Here is a 26,647-nt window from a genome sequence, read left to right on the forward strand (position 1 = left end):
TTGCCATAAATCTTCTTCCCACAACATCCGCCTCCTATTGAACTCATTTTTCGTTTTTTGTGCTTTGCGGTTTGCAGACAGTAGTTGTCTCTCATTATTTATATACCCTCACTGGAATCATTCATCCCTATTGACTGTGTATATGCTGAGCGTTTTTGTCATATATATATTTGTTGATAGTGCCACTTTTTAATTTATACATCTCTGCAAATAACTTGGCATGATCAGGTCTAAATCTCTTTCTTAGATTGATGATGGCATATATGATGAAAATGTTCTAAGTATGCTCTTCTGTATAAACTGACTTCTACTCATTTTGACCGAGATCGCTACATGCCTGTGAGACATATCTGCCTGTGCTGATGTTGATGCTTACATATTTCAACTGCTGCCTCCTAGTTTAACTATTTTTTGCTTGTCCGATGCTGCCTTCTATTATATGTGGTCAAAGAGACATGATGTTTAATTTCTGTCTCTAGTTTAATGCTGAGTATATGCATTGAAGGACCGTTGCTTTTAATGAATCTGGAAGTTACTTTTCCATAAAATTGCTGTCTCAACTAATTTGAAGTTGCCGTCTGAAATCGATCCATACCGACTGGAGATTCATGATGACTCAACGTGGCTTTTGATTTATTCTTGCGATGACTTATCCTTCCTTCTTATTGCTTCTTTATAAATCTCACATGATCACTCTCTTTTGTTTGAGACAAACTGTCTTTAATATGATCAGAACATAAGACATGAATCTCCAGCATTTATTTCTCAAATGCAGGTCCTAAATTCTTAAAAAATTAGGGCTCCATCAGAACCACCCTTAGAAACAGAAGGCAAAACTCCTCATAAAATAAAAACTAAACTAAAACTTGACAATATAGTTTCATAATTTACACTCTTTACAATGGTTTTTGGGCTGATTTACATTATTCAAAACAAAATGCAAATTGTATCATTTTGGTTTTGCTTAGGGCAAAAGCTAAGATGCTGATTTTGTGCTTTTTCATTTAAAACAAATTCTACAATTACAATAAAAACAAAGATTGATTAGGATAAGTAAACAACAAGTTGAATAGGCTTCATAGTCTTGATTTATGCATCTTCCACCGATTGCCCCATTATCATTTTGCAGTTGATCATACTGATTAGCCTTACAGGGTAATTATATTAATGTCTATGAATGACCAAAAGTAGGTCAGTGGGACCAGATAATATATCAGTTTACTGTACAATATTCTAGGAAAGAGAGTGCTCTACGAAAGAAAAATAAAGGAATGGATTGAAGCACTAAAGATAAAATGAAGTTGTGCAACATTAACATGAATGTTCAAGGAACCGATACAAATTTTTATTAAATTTCTTATATGAGATCCTATAATTTTTGGTGCACAAACATTGGGCACAATTTCTTTGAGCTTTATTTATTTTATTAACTCTATTTTAACTATTTACAATATTACTTGTCTTTGCAGGCTGTCTTTGAAATTGCTTAGTACGATAGAATCTGTATCACCAGGGCAAAGGAGATGGCCTGAGGACATCACATGGCATCCTGATGGAGAAAAGTTGTTTGCAGCATATAGTGCTGATGGTGGAGATCATCAAGTATCTATCATTAATATGCATGGAGCTGAGGTAAAACAAATACTTGTTATTTTGATTTCCAAGTTCAAATTTTGGTTATTGAACAGGATGCTGTAATTTTAATGTTCCAAGTGTACATTGTGGCTTGTCAAGTCCATTCTTAAAGCTATAGTTTCAGAACCCAATATTACACTCATAAAGTAATTACAAGAAAATAGAATAAGGTAGAGCTACAAGGTTTACTTTCTTGAAAAAGTTGGATATGTTCCAACACAACTACTATGTGGGTTACATATGTTTTTGTATCAAGAAAATGCATTTACAGAAAATATTGTAGTTACAATCTGCACGAAAATGCTGTGGAAAACATGTAAGCAAAGGTTATAACCAATTATACAGACACAGCAGAAGTTTCTTGAGGGAAAATGCAAGAGAAGAATGACACAGCAGAACCAGTTGAAGCAAAAGAAACTGAAGCAGCAGCAATGTTTTCCCCCTCGGGTACTGTTGATGAGTGTTTTGTGACCAGACCAATACAGATAAAATACTATGGAATCTTATCCATTTTTGAACAAATCCCATGTATGCTAAGATTGTGAAAGTTCATACAATTAATTCCAAGGTTCCTTTTATGTGTGGATAAGCTCAATGGTTGTTGTGATATGCTGGTAATACAAAGGGACTTACGTTTGAATCATTCTTCACCTCTCCTGCAATGCTGGCTGGAACTTCCTCATTGGATATCGCAATCTTGTGATCAGAGGGATCTAAATCTACTCATAAAGGCAAGGATGTCAATGTATATTGCTGTGATGGGCAAATTCCAAAAAAAAGGTTCTGTTTCCCCAAGATTAACTACAACTCTGCAAGAACTGGTGCAATCTGCCGAGGGCTATGCAAATTGTTTTTTGTATCATAATGTACACCATCATAATGAACAATGCATATTTAATGATTGAAGTTGAGCATCCACATAATAGGGGGCCCAGGGTAACTTTACACTGCAGCTTATAATCAACAAGATGCAAAAAGTATGTGCCATGCAATTTATTAAACACCTTTACATTCTCCATTTAAATCAAATCACTTTATCTAACAATTGAGAAATTGTAAGATCACCATGCAACAAGTTGAAACAAACATGAATCCACCAAATTTAAAATGAAATCAATTTTTCATTTCCTCAAGTCTTGCAACAATGTCTCCCTTCTACAATCCTACTCTACTCTAAAAAGCAACAGCTCTCTTCTTCTAATAAGCTATCTATCCATCTATTTTCCTATCTTATATATTACAAATGAGAAGGTAGGTCCTTTATATAGGCTTCAAATTACAATGGGTGGCAAAGATTGAAACAAAGTCAATGGCCTAGATTTTGTCACCTCAACCCAAATTAAGGTTAGGGCAAGGGAGAATCTGTCATAAATGAGTGGGTCCACATGGACCAATTAGAAGAGGGTGTCCAATTGGTGGGAGAGTGATCAAAGTTGACCCATAATAAGACAAGACTCCCACAAAGTTATTAATGATCTTTTTCCCAAATCAGCCCATGTCTGATTCCTCTGTTAACAACACCGTCATTCTTAAAGTCTTTCATACTGGAACTACCTAATTTTTAATCTTACATATTTGGAGGAACTTCAAGATGTTCCATTCTTCCTTCTTTGTTTGTACTTGAACTTTTTGATCTTTGGGATTTTGAACCTTAGGTGCCTTGAATTGGATTTCTTCCAACTTGGACATCTTTTATCCTAAAACTGGAACTCTGAAATCTTAAATGTCTGCAATTTGAATAGCTTAAACTAGATCGTCCAGGAGCTTTCTTGCATTGGTGTCTTTCATCCTCTAGCTTGTCAAGAGAATCTTATTTTATCAAAATACCTCAGGAATTTCAATTTCATGTCTTTGGTCACTTCTCTTCTATGGGCACACTTTAGATATGGAAATGGATATCATTATACTTAACCAAATTTTATTGCTTTATCAAATCTCTTCTTTGGGTGTGAATTGTGTAGGCAAGAGGAATTTTCAATGCTTAAAAAATATTGAATCCAACATTTGCAATATAATCCTTGGGCGCGTTTTAGATATCTAGGAGAAATTTTACTTCATGAAGAATTCCTTGGCTATAGTGAATCCAAGCCTTGGAGTGCAAATGAGACTAGGAAGCGGACTTTCCATCCTTCAAATTTTTTTTGCATAGTGTGGACAGGGCTCTAGGGTAGTTGATGTAAGAAGGCAGATTTTTCACTTTAAAACAAATTCCTTGAGAATGTGGAAACCACACCCATGGATGCACTTTAGCCTTGAAGGAGAATTTTGAAGTGTTGAAGAAAATCCTTGATACCATAGAACTAGCACTCATGAGTGTGTATTGCGCTTAGTGGCAAATTTTTGCAACTTATGGAAATCCTTGCCAAAGGTAGAATAGCACCTTTTATCACATATTAGGTGTCTAGGCAGATTTTTAAACTTAGAAGAAATTCCCTGAGCATGTAGAATTTGCACCTTGTAGCACATTTTAGAGCTTGTGATGGATTTTTAAGACTGCGCCAAATTTTCAGTCATACTGGATTCCACTTCCTTGGGCACTCATTGTACTTGGAGGTAGTTTTTTGGGCACCAATCTTTGACCCCCATGGATTTGCGCCCAGGAGCACTAATGAGACCAAGTGAAGAATTTGTGTATTTAGAGAAAATTCCATGGTGTCCAAGGATTAGCACCATCGGGCGCACTTTGGCCTATGTGAAGGATTTTTCACTTTGTAGGGAATTCCTTGACCCTTGAGAAATAGTGTTCATGGGTGCTTCTAGGGACGGTTCAAGACTTTTTCCATGATGATCATTTTTGTACTCCCCCTTTCTCTTTTGATCAGCACTTAACCACATTGATGGATTTTTTGCATTTGGACCATGATGGATTTTCTCAGACTTGGTGAAATTTCATCTCCTCTTTTTTTGATGTTTTTCAGACTTAACAATTTTTTTCATGTTTTTCACGCCTTTCCACTTTTGGATGCTTCAAGGATGTTCTTAAAAATAGCCACTTTAGGATCAATTGCCTCATGCGTCCATTGTTCTAGATATAGATTTAGATACTGTTTTGTCTCCTTTGTTAGAAATAGGGAATACTAAGAGGGGGGGGGGGGGGGAGGGGCGGAGTGGTTAATCAATATTTTGCAGACTTTAGCCCAAAACTGGATATTAGTAATTGCCTTATAACTTGTATATGAAAGCAAACTAATTATGCTGAATAGTAAACATAACCATGCAATAAGAGAACTCATAACACCATATTTTGTTAACTAGGGAAACCCCGGTGGGGATGGTACCCACAAAATGATCCATTAATCAAATGTATCCGGTTAAAGATATTGACCTTGTTAGGAGTCTATTATATGCATATAGTGTCTTGGTCCTTGTTAGAGGACTTAGGCCTTGTTAGAAGCCTCAACCCTGTTAGGAGTTTTTATATACAAATACAAAATGTATGTAAGAAGAGCCCACTGCCCAAACATGCAATATACAATGTAATTCCTTGATACAAAAAGATAGATACAAAAACCTCTTGCTTGCTGCTGATATCTTTAATATCTGATATAACTCTTGCTGCTTTTTACAAACTCACATATCTCTGATCATACATCAGAATTCACATCATATAAAGTTCGCATAGTCTTTCTTTTTAAGCACACTTAACTTTGCATATTGTAATCTTCTTATATACCTTTATAATTTACAAAATACTATCCAATTGGCCTTCAAGCTTTCACATGCTTTACAAAATATATTTTTACAACTTGCTGACTTAGGATTAACATCTAGGATGTTGTCCCTAATTAATTAAGTACTTATTTCGTGAACAAAATAATTCTTTAATCTGTAATTATCTCTTTCCTGTCATGCTTTGTTCTGTCTGTTCTCTGTAGTAATTGATACAATTGTTATATCTTCTGTGTTGACCGTACTGACTTGCGCACTCGCATACATCATCATGATGATGTCAGGTAGTCGTACCTAACTCCGCACATGTCCATTGTGGCTCATTTAACCTTGTTGACCAAAACTCTATCTGTTTTGTTAGATAAACTTTATGATACTTAGACAATTTTCTAACTGTCATAATTGTATCTTCATGATTTGCCCTCTTCACATAGCTGATATGTTGCCATAAATGACATCAAATGATTACCTTAGCCAAATTGTCAACATCCTTTTCAACTAGAGCTCATCTTACTTGCCAAAAATAGACTTACTATAAATAGTAAGTTTGTTTAGATGCAAAATTGGGACAAATCAGGACATTGTGAAACTTACTAAAAGTAGACATTGCTAAAAATAGTAATTTGTCCTGATCTCAAAATTAGGCCATTTCGAGACGCAATGAAGCAATACCAAAAATTAGACATACTAAAAATTAAAATTTATAAAAATAGAAGTACATTAAAACACTCAATTTCATTGGCATCTATTCTAAAAGATCAATTCTTTTTCACACTTGACCTGATTCACTGTATTAACAAAACTTCCTTTTCAGACCCAAAGGCAAGATACCCAATTCCATACTAAGAATGAAGCACCAAAGTAGTTCAAGGGTCAGGAGACAACATTAACAACAAAAAACTTGGCTTAGTTAGCAAAATGAGGCAATGTGAGAAAGGTCACAATAGGTATAGGCATAGTTCAAAATACCTACGCTATATCGAAAAAACTATGAGATGCCCAAGAAAAAGATAAAAACGACTATTAAATCAGCAATGATAATATCAAAAAATCGCGGCGTTAAAATCCAATAAAAATCGTTAGATACCGCTAAAATCAGCAGTTAAAATCCCAGATGCTAGGTCAACGCAAAATGACAAATTTTTTATAGGTTTGAATGGATGACAAAGTCACGTTTTAGGTTTGTTTTTAATTTTTCAACATATTTGTCTTGTCTTGCAATTTCATAGCTTTCTTCTTGCCGCAGACTAGGTGATTGCCGTGCACTGGTAGCTCCATCTTCTTGCCGCAGATTGGGTGATGATTGATGACGGTGATGACTGAGTGATGGCTGATGAGCAAAAACCATAGATTAGGAGAGATCAGTTGCTTCCTAGTTTTCTTTTGAAGTTCTAAACGATTGCACAGGCATAGTCTCGACTCTCATAGGCTGTTATTCAACTTATTTGTTCCTAGTTTTCTTCACTGCTCACTGCTGTGCATTCAAGTGTGAACAATACAGATTCCAGATTGGACATTGTTTGCATTTGAAGTTTGAAGTTTGAACAATCTAGGTTAGCAATTTTTTTTTTTCAAAATACATGTTTATTAATTTATAAATTTATTAGTTAGATGATCATTTATTTGATATCATAAGTAAATAGTAAATAGTAAATAGTATATTATTTTTTGATAATTAATTATAATACCGTATTTATTATTATTTTATTTAAATTTAAAATTAATAACTATAAATAGTATATACTAAATACTAAAAATAGTAATAGTGTACAATATTTTATGAAGTTCATGAAATTAAAACTTTCTATATTGTATTTATTTAATACAAAAACAGATGTCATTAAATTAATGAATATCAATATACTATTTCAAAACTTTATTTAATCATTAAATTCTATAAGTATACATTCATATTGTTTTATAATTGTTGCAAATTATGTTTGACATCAAACTTATTTAATTTGCTCATTCTTATACTTGCAAAGTACAATTGCAGACTTGTGTCAGTGACATACCTATAGAAATAGGATGATTGGTGGTGGCAGAGTTAAGAATCCTTTATGGAAACATGGGATCTCGAGGGTAATCAGTGGACACATCAAATGTATCCATTGCCATAAGAAAATGACTTTAGGGATAAGATGATTGAAATACCATCTTGCGAAGATTCCATGCAATGATATTACATTGTGTAAAGTATGTTTGGAAGAGGTTCAAGAGAGGCTTTGACAAGCCTACAAAAATATGCACAAGGTAAGGCAGAAAAAAACAGGACATTTGAGGCCATGGCAGCCCCAATGGGGACTTTTAGTTCTACGGGATTAGAAATAGGCGGAGAGGGTTCTTCTTCTATTGGGCCTCGGATACGAGGATCGGGAAGTACGAGTGGGTTTGTAACAGACTTTTGGGTTCCACGTAACACTCTTGGTGCTCAGCCTGGCTTGCTAGGCATTGCATGGAACAAAAAGATGCATGAGAAGACAAAGGTGGCAATTACAAGATTTTGGATCTGCAATGATATTCCGTTTAATGCTTTATGTAGGCTGTATGGGGATCAAGTGGTAACTTCCATTTCTTTGTTTGGTAAGGGGTTCAAGCCCCCCACCTCCCTATGAGGTGAGTGGGCCATTGTTACAGGACAAGTTAAGAAATATTCATCAGCTTGTGGAAGAGCAAAGAAAAATTTGGGAACAGAAAGGTTGCACTATTATATTTGATGGGTGGACAGATGACAGGAACAAGATGCTCATCAATTTTATAGTTGCTTCACAGGGGTAGTTGGTATTTCTAAAATCAATTGATGCCTCTGATCAAGTAAAAAACACAGAAAATTTGTGTAACATGTTGGATGAGGTGGTAATAGAAGTTGGAGTGGCTCATGTTATCCAGATTGTGATTGATAATGCAGTTGCGTATGTGGCTGCTGATAGACTTCTCATGGAGAGACATCCCACATTATTTTGGAGCCCTTGTGCTGCCCATTGTCTTGACTTGCTTCTTGAGGATCTAGGGAAACTGAGTTGGGTGGAGAAGGTGGTTGAAGATGAAAGGAATATTGTTAAGTACATCTACAATCATACATGGGTCTTGAGTCTTATGAGAGAGCACACTAGTGGTAAGGATCTTGTATGGGCAGGGGTCACACGCTTTGCTACTAAGTTTCTAAACTTGCAAAGCATATCTGAGACACTTCTAGACCTCAGGTGCATGTTTTTTGATAAGAAAGGTTAGAGAGTCCTTATGCCAGGAAACTTGAAGCAGAGAAGATTGTGAGGATTGTGTTTGATGCTAGCTTTGAAAAGTTGATGGAAGAGACCTTCAAAGTAAGTTTTCAAGTAATCATTGATGATTTAGTATTAAATTTTGAAATATTTTCCTTGGCTGATTTTTTTATGTTTTATTATGTCCAGGTATTAGAATCGTTGGTGAAGGTTTTAAGAATTGTGGATAGGGATAAAAACTCCATGGGGTTTTTATACGAGGCCATGGACAGGGCAAAAGAGGCCATTCAACACATGCATAGGTCAAATGAGACCAAATATAGACCCATATGGAACATCATTGATCGTAGGTGGAACCAACAACTCCACCAACACATTCATGCAGCTGCCTACTTCTTGAACCCTAAGTACTATTTCTCCAACACTTTTGAAGCAGATGCAGAGGTTCAAATTGGCTTGGATACATGTATTCGAAGATTGGTTGATGATACGGACCTCTGAGACCTCATACTTGATGAGTTGTACAGCTACAGGAGGGAAGAGGGGCCATTGTTTTCTTCTCCTGATTGCAAACGTAGGAGATACACCTTGCAGCCAGGTAAAAAAGAACATGTGTTTAGTTTTGTCATACCATTTATTTCACTCATGAAGTTTATTGGAAGTTTTACCACATCATAAATGGTTTTTTTAATCCTTGTAGATCTGTGGTGGGAAGATTATGGCTACAACGCCTAATCTTCAACAACTTGCCATCCGAATTTTATCACAGCCTTGTAGTGCTTCTGGTTGCGAGAGAAATTGGAGTACTTTTCAAAACATACACACAAAGAAATGTAATAGGTTGACTCAAAACCGCCTGAATGACTTGGTTTATGTGAAGTACAACCTTCTCTTGCATGAGAAGAAGGTGAATGGGCAAGCTTCCTATGAAGCACAAGACTTGGATGACATTGATCCATATTTAGCCAATTGGATTGCTCCTCCTGATGGTGAGGATGCAGATGTTGGTGAACCTTTATTGATAGATGAGCAACTAGTTGAGTTTGAGAGAGAAGCAGATGAGTGGGATGCAGATGTGGTAGCATGTGAGGAGGAACATGAACTTGGTCATCCATCAGAGGCTTTTGTCGAGCGTGAGGCACCTATTAGGGCACCTGTTGAGGATGTTTCCACAACAACTACTTCAACACCACCCACCTCGCAACAACGATCTCTTTTGAGTTTTACTCGTAAACGCAATTTATGATTGATAATTTCAATTTTCATTGATACAGAAACTTGAACTTAATATATATTCAGAAGTAGTAGTTTCATAGAGTTTGACTTCTATGTATCGAACTTATTTATATTCAAATGTTTTACTTGTCTTTTGGTATATGATTCTAGCAATATGTTAATCTACTAAGTTCCTCTTGCTATGAATTACTGTTTAACTTAAAACTTTGAATGATATATGGTGGATATCTCAATTTTCAAATTATTATATATTCTACAAATTTGGTGTATGCATGCGTTTTTAAGAATATTTTAAGAAATTTTATATTTTCAAATGTTCGATAAAAGTGCCGAATTTTTGCCGATTCCAAGTTTTTAAATTTTTTTGGGCCGGCTGAGATATTGTCGATACTAAGTTTTTAAACTATGGGTACGATTACTGGTTGTCGGTGCATGTACATACATATGTATATTATAAGTTTATATACATATTCGAACATCAAAGTTATAAATATAAAATAATTGCCAATAAAATTATCATATTCATACTTATGAAATAATGTATGAATTTTAGTATCTTTGTTGAACATTTAAAATATGATAGTTGAATTTATTAAACATTAATATTAAGAAATAAAGCTTTAAATATAAAACAAAACAATATTAAATTTTAAGTAAATGTTAAGAAAATCAATAGCAATTTAATTCAAATAAAATAATATTTGATAATTGCTAAGTTGCCGGTTCGGATTTTGGTTCGACATTCGGGTTTGAAATTCGTCCAAATTTAATTTGGTTGGGTTCGGATTCGTTTTGGGTTTCTCCGTACAAGATTTTATATATATATATATATATATATATATGTACATATATAAGCACTAAAGATGATTGTTAATGAAATTGTCAGGTCTTGCAAAGGACTAGAAAAGTATTATATGATTTCAATGATTGAATTGCAAACAGAAAGATATTAAGTTTGCACATGTAGAACTTCTGAATTAAAAAAAAATATATATGAAATATTTTTAGGTTGTATAAACTATATAACATGTTGTCTTCAAAAAGTCTAAGTACCAATAAATTTATAACCCGTTGTCTTAATAACTTTATGTCTCGATAATTTTTCTGAACAATATCTATGGACAGATACTATAATCCTTATGGAAAATAAAAGTGCAAGGCTCATGTGGACCGCATGAAGAATGATTTGTTAGTTTGACTTCAGTGGAAGAAAAATGTTCGTTGGCCATCGCTTCATCAAAGGCTCATGTTAGCAACGACTTAATCATGAGAGGACGAATTTGTAGTTAGTAAAAAAAGAGTTTTATATTAATTGGTGTTTTAAATTTATTGTGCGTGCATAACAAAACCTGGAAGAATGGTTATTGCATGCGTAACCTAAAAGCAAAAATGATGAAAAATATAGTATTAAAAAGAATTAAAAATCCATTTAAAGTAGCCCACATTCGTAGGTCATTCGCATGACATTCATTTTGGGCACGTCATCGCTAGCGAATACATGGAAAAAATTGTTGCAAATTTGACTAGGGTCCATTTTGGCGAATTTGCAGTGAATTCCTCAAAAAAAAAGAATTTGAAATGATTTTGATTCGAACCCGACTTTGGCACGAATCGACTATTGAATTCCAGTGGGCATGAGCGAATATGGTAACTTAGGATAATTGTAATGTTATAAATATATATCATTTTATTTTTAGCCCGCAAGAATATGGTATAGCACCCCCCTATAAATTGTAGTGCACTGGGTAAACTTTCTACATGACTGGTGATTTTGGTATAACACAACCTTCGGTACCACGTGGCCTAGGGGGAGATCAAATTTCGTGACCTCGTGCTTCATTACAAGCTCTTACCGATTGAGCCAGGTCCTCGAACCATAAATACTAGGTTACCATATTCGCTTAGCTCATGTCACAGGTCACATTTGACATTTGATTCTTTACACATTTTGGTTTGGTTTGAATTCACGACAAATTTCTTGAATGACTATGGAATTCATGACAAATTCGTTCAAGAGGACCCTAAACGAAATTTTGGGTGACTTTGGCTTTCTTTCATGCGAGCCTGGAAATACTTTACAAACCTGTGTGTGAGCCTGGGATGAATTTGGGTGATTTTAACTTTTCAACGAAGTTTTAAAACTTTTTGTTTGCCATGTCAGCCCTAAAATATCGACATAGTGATTAAAATTTTTTTTGCTTTAACTTTTAGACTTTAGAACTAGTTTAATAAATGCATTTATACGGTAGTTTATATTTTGAGTTTTAACACACAACAAAGGCATACCTAATTTATACACGACAAAGTCATGGAACTAATTTATAGTTTAACTAAATCACACTCATGACAGGAGCATTGAAATTCACGACAGGTCATAGGAGGATTCACATTCACGACAACCCACAGTTTGCAAATTCACGAGCATTCACATTTACGATAGGACCATTCACACTCACACTCATGACCAATAGCACCAACATTCACACTCACGACTACTAGCACCAATCTGTATTGTACTCTTGTTGGACTAAATCCCTCCTTTCACATTACAATTTTACCTGTCAACTCCTTAGAGATTTGTGACCAAAAATGTGGGCATCCAAAGCCATGTTTTTTAAGCAGCAATTGTGAGTTCTAGTGTTTTGTAGAGCACAATGATATTTGATTACATATGACTAATTAGCTAAGTTACCATATTCGTTCCAAATCCCTGGAATTCAACATTTGGTTCGAGTAAATTTGTATGTGGGTCGAAATTGTTGCAGATTTGAGGTTTAACTGACAAATTCCCTATGGATTCGAATTTTCGAACCCTAGTCGACTTTAGGCGAATTTCAATCAAATTTGGAAACAAAAAAGGGACTCGAGAGTAATGTCGTTGACTTTAGAGCAAATTCGGAAAATGCCAAAATAATGTTGACTTGTCAACATTTTAATTAAGTGTTTTTCTTCTTTTGACCTAAATGCATTCGTTTTAAATTTTATAATCTTACATCAATTACGCGGCCGCTATTTTGGCTTTGTTTTAATCATTTTAGTGTGTGTGATTATGCTAGGGTTTGTTTTGGCTCTAGTGGTTGTAGCTGATGTGAGTGTGTCTCTCTGCTTGTGGGAGGTTCTACTTGTGGGAGGCTTTGGTTCTGCTTGCACCAACAGTCCAACAACCTTTAAACACCAGCAACCTTCAAATATTGGCTGGAGGATTGTGTCTTGCACAGTGATTGCAATACCACCAACAACTATTCGACCACCAACATTCAAATACCTGTCCTCTTTGTAAGCATTCAAACGTTTGTGTATGTGAGGTATTTTTGTTAGTTTTTTAGTAGTTTTAAAGCTTTTTTAATGTATTTCTGTTAGTTTTTAAACTATTTTTAAATTTATTTGAAATTTCTATTAGACTATCAGTATTTGATATTCATAACTAAAACAAAAGCACATTAAAATTTAATAATTATTGATCAATGATGCATTTTGATCTACTGTGTGTGAGTCTATGACTGAAAGAAGTCTGAAAGTTTGTTTGTTTTGGCTTATTTTCTTGAATCTTTTCTCATTGTTGTAACTTGTTTTCTTTATTTGTAGATTCTATCATGGCTGCAAGTGCTTCTGTAGCCAATAACCCCCACTTCAAAATTGACAGAAGTTCTCCACTTTGGAAACATGTGCAAATGATTCGACCAATGCCGGGTGGAGGAGGTTATGTATGGATTTGTAGCCACTGCAAGGAGAAATTTAGTAGCTCTTATAGTAGAGTAAAAACACATTTGTGCTTTATTCCTCAAAAAGGCATCGAATTTTGCACTTGGAAACCAAGAGTAAATAGGGTGCTACCAAAAATCTTTTTTCCAAATCACATTGTAAACAAATATATTCAAGAACAGAAGCAAGTAGAGGAAGCTGCTCGGAGGGCAAATTCTTCATATCCGTTGGAAAGTGGTAGACCTCTAAAGAAAGGAGAAACATCATATATGTCTTCAATTACCACTCCTAGTGAACCACCTATAGAGGGCCATCCATTCTTGCGTCCTCCTCAACAACAAATTATAAGTAAAAGAGTAGTGGGACCCTTGGAATCATCATTCCAAAATGAAGGTAGAGACATTGCTGATCAAGCCATAGCCAAATGCATTTCTGCAAATGGATTGTCATTTAATGTTGTTCGCTGTTGTGAGATTTTCACACACCGCCCCAAATCTTGGGGACCCTCTTTTTTTTAATCGCCTTGGCAAATTTTTGGGTTGCCCAAAATTTTTGAGTTTTGAAAATTTCACGCCTTGTCACCTTTAGGACAAATGTGGGGACGCTTAGCTTATTTTCACTCGGTTTCAACTTGATTTTCTAGAGCTATCAATTCTATCCCTAGGCTGAATAATTTTCAAAGTTAATTTCAACTTGGCAGTATAAAATTGTGAATTTTGTACTTAGATGATTTCTTTTGAAAATTTGGTTCTAATTGTGTAAATTTGGATGATTTTCAAAAGGGGAATTTTAATTAGACTTAAGTTTTTGGAAAATTTTATTTTTTTTGGTGAAAAAGGGGATTTAGTTTTGTAGGATGAAGTTAAATTGCAAAATCGATTTTTGACTCTAGGGGGCAATTTTATTGTCATAAAATTTTAAATAGCTTGGCAAAATCGATTTGGTAGAAAGTTGCAAAAAATTGGCTTTAATTGGATTAATTTGCCTTGAAAATTTTTTAGTTTTTAATGAATTTGGTAATTTAATATTGAAAAAATGGCTTTTGGTTAGCCAAAATCCAAATTTAATGACGTATTAATTACTAAATCCTCATTAAATGAAAATATTTAACACCCTCAAGGCATTATTTAATTTCTTTTTGCAATTTGGAGTTAATTGGCAAATTTAAAATGCAATTTTCTTTTGGCAAAATTAAATTTTTGAGCTAAGCACTTAATTATGGGCCTTAACTTGGATTTAATTTTTTGTTTTTTCTCTCCTCTAGGACCAAGTCGGCCAGCTTAGAGGGAAAAAAAATTGGGTATAAAGGAGACCTCTCTCCCATTTTTTTTTCATAGTTCATTTCTTCCTCTCCTTTGTTGAGCGAATTTCCTTGAGGAGCAGATTTTTCCAGACTTGGCGATTTTGTGGAAGGCAGTTTTCTTGCATTTGTTGGGCGATTTTGCTTGCATTTGGCCATTTTCAGGCCTTGGCGATTTCCTCTGAGGGCAGATTTTTGTAGAGTTCAATGATTTGTTCTCCTTTTGTGGGCTGCGATTTGTGCCCTAGGTGACTTTTTTGGGCAATTTGAGGACTTCCATGCTTGGGTGAATTAAGACAAGGGTAGAACTTTCCACGCTTGGCATTTTCTTGAGGCAGATCTGATTTTGTGACATGGACAATTCATGGTGAAGGTCTGATTTTTCCCTATTTAGGACTGCATTTTTTATATCAGACTTGGTGATTTTGTTGGGAGAAGGGATGCATATGAAAGTTTGATTTTTGTTTGATTGAGCAAGTGTTGCATAGTTTTAGAGGTTTAAATTTTTAATTTGCAAAGGGATTTGGAGTTCTTGAGGTCTTGTCCTAGGTTCCGAAAAGTCGCTGTAAGATTATTGGTTAAGTTGAATTTTCATCATCTAGAGTTGCAAGGGGTCCTTAAGCTGACATCCATCTTTTGTTCTAGTCTAAGGATTGCTCCTCTTAGTTCTTCTTGCCTTCTGGTCCACCACTCTACCATCCCGTAATAGGGCAACGAGCATGGAGGATGTTAGTGCAAGTAAGAATCCCAAACGGGCAAACACTAAGAAAGACAAAGAGGATATGATGCCCAAAACTCCCTTCTCGAAAATGAAGAGAATAATCGACATCAATATTGGTACAGTGGACATGATACGGATGAGGGACAAACTAAAGGAAGGACAATCCCCCTTGGCAAAAAGGATATACAAGAGTGGAATTGTACATGCGGCGGCTTTTCCTCCCACATTGCCTTGTCCAGAATTGATTATGGAATGTGCATCCAGATTTGATCTAAATAGTAAATCCATCATTTTTGATGAAGGGAAGAGAGTGTTGGCCAGCATTGGTGAACAAGCAATCGAAGAAACATTCAACATTCCCTAGTACAAGGGCATGACGGTTGTGATGATGGACCAAGCAACTAAATCATTTCAAGATAACCAAGAGGCCTATTACATGCATCTAAAGCAGAATTGGATACACGAGGGAAGGAAGGGAGTTAACAGATTATTGAGGCTCACAATGGTAGATTTCAAAATAGAATATGGTGATCTCGTTGTTCTACTCAGTCGGATCATGGGCCTAGCTCAAGGGATGCAATTTGAAAACTGGATGTACTTCTTCATTGATGAGATTGAGAAAGGGAAAAGAAGGTTTGATTGGGCCAAGATCATAAGCAAGAACTTAGAATTGCAACTCAGAATTGTGCAAAACCAAAGGCAATTCTACATGGGCTCCTATTTGTTCTACCTAATTGCTAGATTGTACAAGAGTCTGGGACTTAAGGCCTTAAGAGAAGTTGGTAGCAGACCGGGACAGTATTTGGTACATGAATGCTATCTGCGGCTCCATTTGCACAATGACAAGGATTACAAGATATTTTGTGATACCTTCGCTATGAAGACAATAAGGGTACTACAAGGGACACCTGCTAAGAGACTTTCATCAGACGTAGAAGCAAAGATAAAGAAATATGGGAGTTGGTTCATCCAATTTCCACAGTTTACATACATTAGAGTGGCAGGAAGTACAGTTTGTCCTAAGAGGCTTCCAAGGTACCCACTCGACAAGGTAGTTTTGTTAGAATTGGCTAGGCAACTTGAGCACTATGATAGAATAATGAGAAACAAAGGGAAAATAGGCATTTCGTTCTCAATCGTAATTGGCAATGATAGTTGCCCAAATCGGGCCTCCTTTGAAACCGTAGAGAAGGAATTGGAATGGTATCATCTAGGATGGTACAAAGCAAGGCAAGGATTCGATCCTAATGGTCTTATCAAGGTATCTCATGGAAATGAATTCAAGCATGTTCCCACCATAGAAGACTTTTGGGCCAACGCCAAAGATGACTTTCATGTGAGAAAGCTAGCTTTCTCAAGATTGTCGGTGAACATGATGAGGGCTATTAGATGGAGAGGCCTCGATATTCTGGATCAACTGGAGGATGATGGAAATGTGTTGAGAGAAGACTATGATACAGTAGAAGGAACAGAATTGAATCCAGTGAATTGGGATGACCATCAGGATCCTTCCTTGGAAGCAGTCACAAGGGCAGTGGATTTACATATCGAGTCATGGTATAATGAAGGACTAAGGAAGCTACAAAGACAAAGGATTCCCCTTACCTATGAGATGATGAAGCCAAAAAAGAGACAAGCAGAATTAGTCAGACAAAGGAATGAAGGAAATAGCCAGCAACAGGAAATGATTAAAAATAGCAAGAAGAAAGTTTTGGAGGTAGAGAAAGGCAAAGAACATCCAGAGCCTCCATCCAAGAGACAGCATGCAACGCCATCAAGAGAGAGTATAATTGAGGCTAGAAGCCAAGAGGTCAATTCAAATGATAAAGGGGCCGCGGTGGAGGTGAGCTCTGATTCAGAATCAAGTGGCTATAGTGAAAGCACCGAGTACTCCCCTCTCTTGGAGAACCAGCAAGGAAATGATATGGAAGAAACTAGTAGAGAAGAAGATGGACCAATTGACATCGAGGCAATAAGTCAGGAACTCGAGGCTGTTGGTGATGCTTTGTTGGTCAAACCAAATCCAGATTTGGGGAGATGCACTGCACCACTGTGGTTAAGTCAAATGCTTATGCCGAGAGGCGAGGTAGTAATGACCCATACAGTTGAGGACATCCAAGGGTTAATGGAAAGAGGTGATAGCAAGAACCAAAAACAAATGGCGAGAATGGTGGCAAGGGTAATCAGGAGTGACAATGATGGTCACCAAAAGGTTCAGATTGCTATTCCAACAGTCAACAAGGCAGTGAATGAGATTGTGGCCTAGGAATATGAGATAGTGGAACATAACTTGGGAAGGAATACAGATGATATGGAGTGTGAGGAGGTCCAGGAAGGTATAGCATCAATCAGAGAAAGGTTAAGGAAGACAAATGAAAGGATAATAATGTTGGAGGCTGAGAACAAATATTCGAGAGATCGCCAGCCCATCCAACAGCTGCACCAGGCAGCCCTTCCTCAAGACAGCGGGAGCAATTAAGGAGAGATATCAACTCAGCTACACGAAGTCAAGGATTGGATCCATGATACAATCCAAGATGGGCGAAATTTCTTGTCTTCCTTCATCTTGACATTCTAGTCATTAGTGGCCGTTAGAGACAAGTTTAGATTATTTGAAGAAGAGTGGAAAGGTTTCCTTCCCATTAGAGATTTGGCTATTCCTAGGCTACAGGCATTCATTGGGCTACTAGAGGCATATTTGCAAAGGGCCAGGTTGGTTGATGAGAGAGGATTGAGTATAGTTGAATCTTGGTTTGTTGCATTAACTACCAGATTTAGAACACTTGAGGAAATGCATAATGAGATTGCACGACTCAGTCCAAGTGTTGACACTTCTATTTCAACTATGATGAGCAACGTTGGGGTGGCACTTGATTTTGAGGATATTAGAGAAGAGGATATCAATGAGATAGATTTTGGATCGAGGTTGGATGAGTTGGGAAAGGTTGCCATCAGGAAAAAGCATTTGGACACCCTTTCCTCTCTCAATGCTTTTATTGGATTTGCGAAAGAGTATGAGAAGGATCATGAAAGGATACTACAAGCAGCGAACGACGTGGTGAAGTCAGCGGAACTTAGGGCAAAGCGCACACCTTGTCCTCCTGTGGAAGAAGTTAACGAAAGGCTAGCTAAGTTCATTGCCTTAGCTAAGAAGATGAAAGAAAAGGGAAGATTTATATTAGATCATTTGATGTAAGCCCAAGTGGCAATTCCCTTTCTTCTCGAATAGGACAAGTGTTTGTTTTTGATTGGCCACCATTTTGGTGCCTTCTCATTGGTTGTCGCTTTTTGCACTTTTTTCATTGGTCCATTGATGAGGTGGCGGCTTCTCATTGGCCGATGGGGTGGCAACCCTAATTAGGGTTTTGAGGATCCAATCTGGATTGTTGATCTTGTTTTGATCTCCATTGTCCGTTGTATTTTTGGCCCCTATAAAAGGCCATTTGCTCTCATTTGTAAAGTGTTGGAGAAATTGTTGCGAAGATAATACCAAAATTGCTCTCTTTTTCATTGTTGCGATTTGCATGTTGATTAAGAACATTGGGTGTTATTGCATGTTTTCTACTTCCACTTAGTTAGATTTCCTTTCAAGTTGTTAAAGTTGGTTTCATTTCAAGTTGCTAAGTAGGAGTGAAGTAGATGGATAGTTGTATGGTAGCATTGGTAAATGTTTGATAGGGATCAATACTAGACCACTAGCATCCTAGCGGCTGGTTGGGAAGCTTTGTGTGGCAAACTAGTTTATTATTCTTTTGAATCATTGCACCTGTGGAAGTGAGGCCACTGGTTGGCTCTCATTAGGTTCGATCCCCGTCCATTTGCTAACCTTCCATTCGTAGGAGTAGGAGTAGAATAGTGAATAGCTGGGTAGTTGAAGCTTAGAGAGGAATGTTAGAAGAAGTGAGTTAAGTATTAGAATACATCCATTCACCTTCCATCACCTCCACTTTCCCATCAACATTATCACTGGCAGACACATCCTCCATCATCGCCACCATCAACATTATCTGCCTCTGCACATTTCGCAAACCGAGTCACCATCACCTTCATCCCACCAAAGTCCAAGTCATCCTCAACAATTTGCATAAGGCCGCCTACGTGATTAGTAGCGAATCACATCGATAAAACTGAGTGAATATCCAACGGTGTAAGGAACATTGGAGCTATTGCTTATGTCTTCATAGGTAATAACTTTTCAAGAGAGAAGTTGCATGTTTGATATCCCTTATTGAATATTCAAATCCTAATATTTTATGTAAGTGATACAAAACTTGCATCAACATTCGCTCACTATATTGGCAATACATGGTGGGGATAATCAATAAGGCTCCAAACGGGTTCAAGGGCCCTAGATATGAGAAGGTATGCACCACTTTATTGGATGATGAGGTGGCCCGTGTAGAGAATGCCATGTTGCCCATCAAGGATTCATGGGTCGAAATAGGTGTGACAATAGTATTAGATGGATGGAAAGATGCAAGGAACTGTTCTTTAGTGAATTTCTTGTGGTGTCTACAAGAGGTGCAATGTTTCTAAAAGATGAGGATTGTGAAGGAGAGGTAAATGATGGTCCTTTCATTGCAAACATTCTCATCCAAGCTATCGAGCAAGTTGGCTCTCAGGATGTTGTTCAAGTAATAACCAACAATGCGAAGAATTGTAGGGCTGCCGGCTTATTGGCTGAGGAGCGGTATGAACACAAATTTTGGACACCTTGTGCGGTGCACACACTCAACCTAATGCTGCAAAAAATTGGCACTAAGGTTGAGTGGATAAAAAAAATGTATGAAGAGGCACAAGAGATCCAAATGTTTGTCGCGAACCACCATATGATGCAAGCCATATTCAAACAATTCTCTAATTGGAGCTCTTGAAGGTAAGTTGAATTGTTTAAAATTTAAACATGTTTTAAAAATCTGGCACTTTAGTAAACTTTCTATGTTTTCAAATTTTTAATCTATTACTGTCTTTATTTTAAAATAGGTTTTTGAGACTCGCTTTGCCTCCAACACTATTGTTTTGAGGCGCCTTATCAAGGTTAAAGACGCATTGACTAGAATGGTAACTAGTGCTAATTGAAGCGTATGGAGGCAATCTAATAGTGCCAGGGCAATTGCCATAGGGGGATTGATACTAAATGAATCTTGGTGGTATTGTGCTGAGTACCTTTTGAAGATCACCGAACCTATATTAAGCATGATCTGATACACTAACACGGATAGGCCTTGCTTATGTGAGGTATATGATGGCATTGACTCCATGATTGAGGACATTAGAAATATTATAAATAAGAAAGAGCAAGATCTTGATGAAATGCTCTTCAAGGAGCTTCAGGTAATCATGGTAGAGAGATGGAACGAAATGACTTCCCCTTTGCATCTACTTGCCTTCGCATTGAGCCCCAGGTTCTATAGCCAATCGGTCCTCAAGGGGAGTACCACTAGAGTTCCCCCATACAAAGATCCTAAAGTTGCTCAAGGGTATAGGACAACCCTTCAAAGACTCTTTCCTGAGCACCTATGGCCTGCAGTGAGGTCTGAATTATGAGTTTTGTGAGCACCGATGATTGTGGTCTTGAAGCTCTTGAAGACAAGAACAATGCTGATGCTCATAAATAATGGTACTTCCATGGACAAAGATACCAACACTTGCAGCCCATTGCCATCAAAATTTTATCACGGGTAAGTTTTTTAATCTTAAGATTCTAATTTCTAGTTTCTTGTTGGTAAATATTAAAAACTCTAATTTCTAGTTTCTTGTTGGTAAATTTGCAAATCTTGATAGGTTGCTAGTTCGTCATCATTTGAGAGGAATTGGAGCACATACTCCTTCATCCACTCAATAAAACACAACCGACTAAACTCGAAGAAAGTAGATAACTTTGGTGTTTGTGCATTCAAACTTGAGGCTCACAACTCACAAAGATAATACATACAACAAGGGGGAGGCAAAACAATGGGATGTCAAACCAGAGGCCGCGGAGTTGGAAGTCCACTTTGATGCACTTGTGATTGAAGATGGTGATCCTGAGATACATAGTACTGATGGAGCTGATCCTGAGGCTACAACTGAGACTACGGTTGAGACTGCTGATGCTAGTGGCACTAATTGTGCTTCTAATGAGCCAGTTTCTAATGATGATGAATTCTTTGACGATTTTTGATGATACATTGATATTTGATCAGATATGAATCTATGACTGATTACTGATTACTGATTAGTAATGTTGACATTGTTGTTGTAAAGTTTTTGAACTAAAACATTTATATGGTGGTGTATTTTGACATTTTGTCATGCCATTCAAACAAAACCATTAATATATGTGGTGGTTGAATTTGCTAAATTGTGTTAGATTAGCATAGTGGTGTATGAACTGGTTTGCTGCAGCGTATTTTTACATATGTATATATATTTTATTTTTTATTTAAAAAAAAACAAAATTCTTGTACAGACAAAACCAAAATGAACCTGAACCCAGCCCAAAATTTCTTTGATCGCATTTAGAACCCGAATGTCGAACCCGCATCCGAACCAAAATCCGAACTGGCAACTTAGCTGATTAGTAATGCCAATTATTGTTTTTGAACTGAGATGTTGATATGGTGGTGCATTTTGACATTTTGTTATGTCATTTGAACTAAATTATCAATATGTGGTGGTGTATTTTGCTAAGTTGCAGTGGTGTATGAACTTATTTGTTGCAGCACATTTTTCCATATATAGAATTTAAAAAAAAAAAATGCTTGTACGGACGAACCCAAAAAGAACCCTGAACCCAGCCCAAAAACAATTTGAGCGATTGTCGAAACCTGATCTCAAACTCAGATCCAAACTGGAATCTGTACCCGAAACTTAACATAAATATATATCATTACAAGTTTAAATTGTATCATTGATTTTTTCGATAAAACATTATAGATGAAAAAAACCTACTGTAACTTAAAATCTGCACAAGGTCACAACATGGCTGCAGATAATGTCTTGTCTCAGCTGCAGATGGAAGAACAGGAGTTGCAACACATGTAGCTTAATGGTGCTTGACTCTCAGCTGTGGCCTCACTTAAATTCGCTGGTACTGTTTTTCACAGTGACTTTCCCATATACTGGCAGATAATGTGTGCTTAGGTCATTGATAAGCATTGTTTTAGAAGAAAAATAGGTCAAAAACCTATAAAATGTGTTTGAAAAATCTGAAAAAAACAATTTCCAAAAATTACAGTGTAAACCTTGCAAACTCCACAGAAATGAGGTCTTTCAACTTTAGAAGGCTGGTATTTAAAACCTTAAAAAAGAGACTGCCTAGCGAGGAGCAAAACAATTTTTCTGCAGATCCCTGTAGTCTTTTGAAGGGCTCCGGCTAATGCTGTTATTTACGCTTCTTTTGCCCTTTTGTGTGTGTTCTACATTTCTAACTGAATAAGTAATTGTATGCGTTGTTTTATGACATTGGCTTTTGAATTCAGAAATTCCCTACCCCTTCCTTCAAAAATCAGAAATTCCCTACGCCTTCCTTCAGAAACCTTGCTTAAAAAATCATCCGCAAATCAGGCAATAATACTGATATTAAGGCAGCACATGGGTAAGTGGCTCATTCATGAATCCACTTTGCAATGAGATGGTGTCATAACACCCATAAACTGTGATAATATGACAGACTTCAACACATGGACTATTTTATCATATGGGTTACTTGTGTTCAATTCATTTGACTAGCATAAAGTAAAATTATGGATGCAAGTCGAGGTATAAGTGCTCTATTTTACTCAATTCTCTTTCTTTTGTTTGCAGAAGGTGACCTTCTTAGAAGAGAAGCCTCATATAAAAGGTATTGTAAACAGTATTGTATTTATGCCTTGGGATAGTGTGTGCTTTGCTACTGGGGGATGTGATCATACTGTGGTCTTGTGGAATGAAAAAGAGAAGGATGGGGGTTGGGAGCCAAAGTCCTTGCATCGGAATTCACACACCTCTGCAGTCATGGGCATAGCTGGGATGCGGCAAAAGCAGATGGTATTGTCAGTGGGTCAAGACAAGAGAATAATTGGATATGATGTACTGTCTGAAAAAACAGATTTCAAGGTTATGTTAGAAAGCAAAGCAATGGGATTGTTGCTAAATCCAGTTGACTTAAATCTCTTCATGGTACAAACAGGGTAGGTATATCATTGTTCTTGACTTAATTTCTTTTGGTATTTCCTTTTATGCACGTCTTTAGAAGCATTTTGCAGACAGTATTGTAGATTCATGTTTTTCTATATTTTCTTATTTTTTATTCCTCAGCATGAGCATATCTTTCTAGAACTGTATTGAAGTCATACTTTGATGGGAGTTGTATACTAAACATAGGGATCTCATGGAAGATTATATTGGTTCAGTGCACCTTTTTGGCTTTTGATAGTTCTCTTTCCAGTTTCCACCAATATTTAGCTGGACTGGAAGCATTGTTTTTGTGGCAATATTGATGCTAGCATCAAATTGAGTAATTATTGAGACACTGCAATCAAATATGTGGCTGATTGGGCTCTCAATAATTATGCACCACATTGTTCATAGCCTGAAGTAGAAGCTACTAACTCTTTCATTTTGTAATACTAATTAGTTATGATTTTATTTTATTATCACTAGCGTGTTTCATCAAACACACTCTGCTATGGCAGTTATCATGGATGTTGTCTCTAGTTATCATGTTTTTGGTGGTCTTTTCTTTTCTTGATACCTTGTACTGGTTGAATTGCTTCAATCACCTCAATGTATCATTATATCTTCCATGCGTTTTGTAATTATATGGAAGATGACATTATCACCTGGGTGGCTCAGTCAACAAGTCAAACATCAGTAGGCTAGAATGCTTGCCCAGGCTATCAGAAAGTACTCTGATCATTTGTAAAATAAGTATTTTGGGCGTCTTAACTAAGCTTTCGATTCAATGTAGTTTTATGCCAATAACACGATGTGTGTACAAGATGAAATAGGTTTTAGCTCGCAAGATCTGGAAAAAAAAAAATCAACAATAATTCAATTTATCGTACATTTTAAAATACATGTTCTAAAAAAATATTTTTCAAAAACAAAACCACACATTGCTAAATTTGTATAACATTTTGCATACTTTCATCATATTTAAGTCAAGATTAGAGTTTAATATAGGCAGAAAAATGAGTTCAATCTGTAAATGAGTTACAAAGCCACTTCCACTAGCCTCATCATGTGTGGAAGGCTTCTCATCTAATGATTTTTTTGGCAAATTGAGTGATAGTAACATTTCTAAGTAAGCAAACTCAAGAGTTATATCCCAAGTCCTTATCATCCTCTGTTAGTAATCAAATTTTTAATTTGACAAGATATCCCAATAGGATTGAGGGGTAGTGCTCCTCATGAGGCTTTGGGAGCAACAAATGGCGTCAAAGGGAAGTGCCCCGATTGCAGGTCCAAATTAAGTTTTTTAAACCATACAAATTCTCATTGCCAATCCTTGTGTCTCCATGTGCCCTAAGTCACCAATCATGTGCACAAATGAAGTGAAAATCACATTTTTTTAAATTGCAGGCGAGAAATCACAGGAAGAGCAAAAGGTTACTATTTTTCTGTTGAATCATGAACATTTCAGAGACAACTCATTGTGAGTTTTACAAAATCTCAATGTCAAGTCATTAGGCAAATAATTTGCCTGCTCATCTGACTCATGCACAAATACTAGGCAAGTTTTTCATCTATATTGAGGACTATAAAAGAATTCTTTTTTGGTAACATAAACATTTATCAATTCGGGTTTAAACATTTATCAATTTGGGTTTAAAACCAACATGTATTTGGCTCAATTTCTATTGGTCATTTTAGATGCAAGCAAATAATGTTAGTGATAACTGATGTTGCAATGCAAAAATGAGTTTTGATTGCAATGTTTCAAAAAGTTATGATTAAAATTCTTAGAGTTTGGTTCACACTAATGAGTCGAATGCTAATTGAATTCAGAAAGTACAGTGGGATCCAGTTGGTGTATACATTTTCTTCATATTAATATTACTTTGCTGTTATGTTTCAAGATTTTTGTTTTTTGTTGTAGCAATATTTTTTTGTATAATCATTGCTGTTCCTGCACAGAACTCCTGGAAGACAACTCCGCCTTTTTGACATAAGAGTACATAGCAAGGAGATCCATAAGTTTGGTTGGACACAGGAGACAAGTGACTCCCAATCAGCCCTTATACATCAGACATGGTCTCCAGATGGTTTATATATTTTGACTGGATCTGCTGATCCAAACATCCATGTCTTTGATATTCGATATGACAGCCAAGAGCCCTCTCAATCTATCAAAGCCCATCAGAGGCGTGTCTTTAAAGCAGCTTGGCACTCTACTTTGCCATTGATTATATCAATCTCCTCAGATCTTCAGATTGGTTTACACAAAATTTTGAAGTAATGATGACTTGGCTGACTCTATCCAAGTTAATTCAGATCACTGGAAATCGACAATGAGTTTTATGAGAGCTCAATTACCGTTCCTTACAATGGAGTATACTTTATGTTTATGTAATCCATGAAATAACAGCTCTATTCTTTGTACATATTTAATTGTCAAATGTTTGAGTTCTAAGCAACCACAACGCAAGGAGGAGCTTGCAATTATTTTCCTAACCAAAAATAAATGTTCTTTATAGGCATAATTATTCATTTTCCCTTTAAGCTTGAACTTATTATCTTTTTATGTTGCAATATACATAGATCTCAACTCAACTACATAGGTGAGCGGTTGTGGGTGAGAAAAAATGAAAAAAATATTTAAAAATGTGTATGAATATGGTTTATCATTACAAACAACTTGCTGAGTTCCCTTAATATACAGTTTTACTAAAATTGTAGAAGATGTCAATTTAAGATGTATGAATTTATTATGATTTACATTTTAAAAGTATTAATTTCAAACAAAAATGATACGTTGATAGTGCACTCTTTCTTTTGTATGATCCAATTTAAACAAAACATACAAATATCACATTTTATGGCATGCATTAAAAGTAAACTATTTTCCATTGGTGAAGCTGCCATTGGTTCAAAAGGGGAACCTTCAAAAGAGTTCTATTTTCTTCCTCAATGTTTCGAGGAGAGACAGAGAGACAAGGTAACATTGTTGATTTTTGGGCAAAGCTCATTGATAAATTT

General features: G+C 36.2%; 1 protein-coding gene across 3 annotated transcripts in view; it reads left to right on the top strand.

Annotated features, from left to right (window-relative positions):
* The window catches only part of LOC149532965 (uncharacterized), a 157,335-nt gene extending 131,165 nt beyond the window's left edge, over positions 1-26,170 (top strand). For all 3 annotated transcript variants that reach the window (XM_089804803.1, XM_089804801.1, XM_089804802.1), the window contains 3 exons: positions 1,470-1,632; positions 23,273-23,637; positions 25,586-26,170. In XM_089804803.1, coding sequence (XP_089660929.1) covers positions 1,470-1,632; positions 23,273-23,637; positions 25,586-25,907 — 850 coding nt within the window. In that variant the 3' untranslated portion in view covers positions 25,908-26,170. The remainder of the gene's footprint in view (positions 1-1,469; positions 1,633-23,272; positions 23,638-25,585) is intronic.
* The last annotated feature ends 477 nt before the right edge of the window (positions 26,171-26,647 follow it).

This window comes from Cupressus sempervirens, chromosome 10, assembly GCF_028749045.1.
Source record: "Cupressus sempervirens isolate cs-2001-9-10 chromosome 10, ASM2874904v1, whole genome shotgun sequence".
NCBI classification, from domain to species: Eukaryota; Viridiplantae; Streptophyta; class Pinopsida; order Cupressales; family Cupressaceae; genus Cupressus; species Cupressus sempervirens.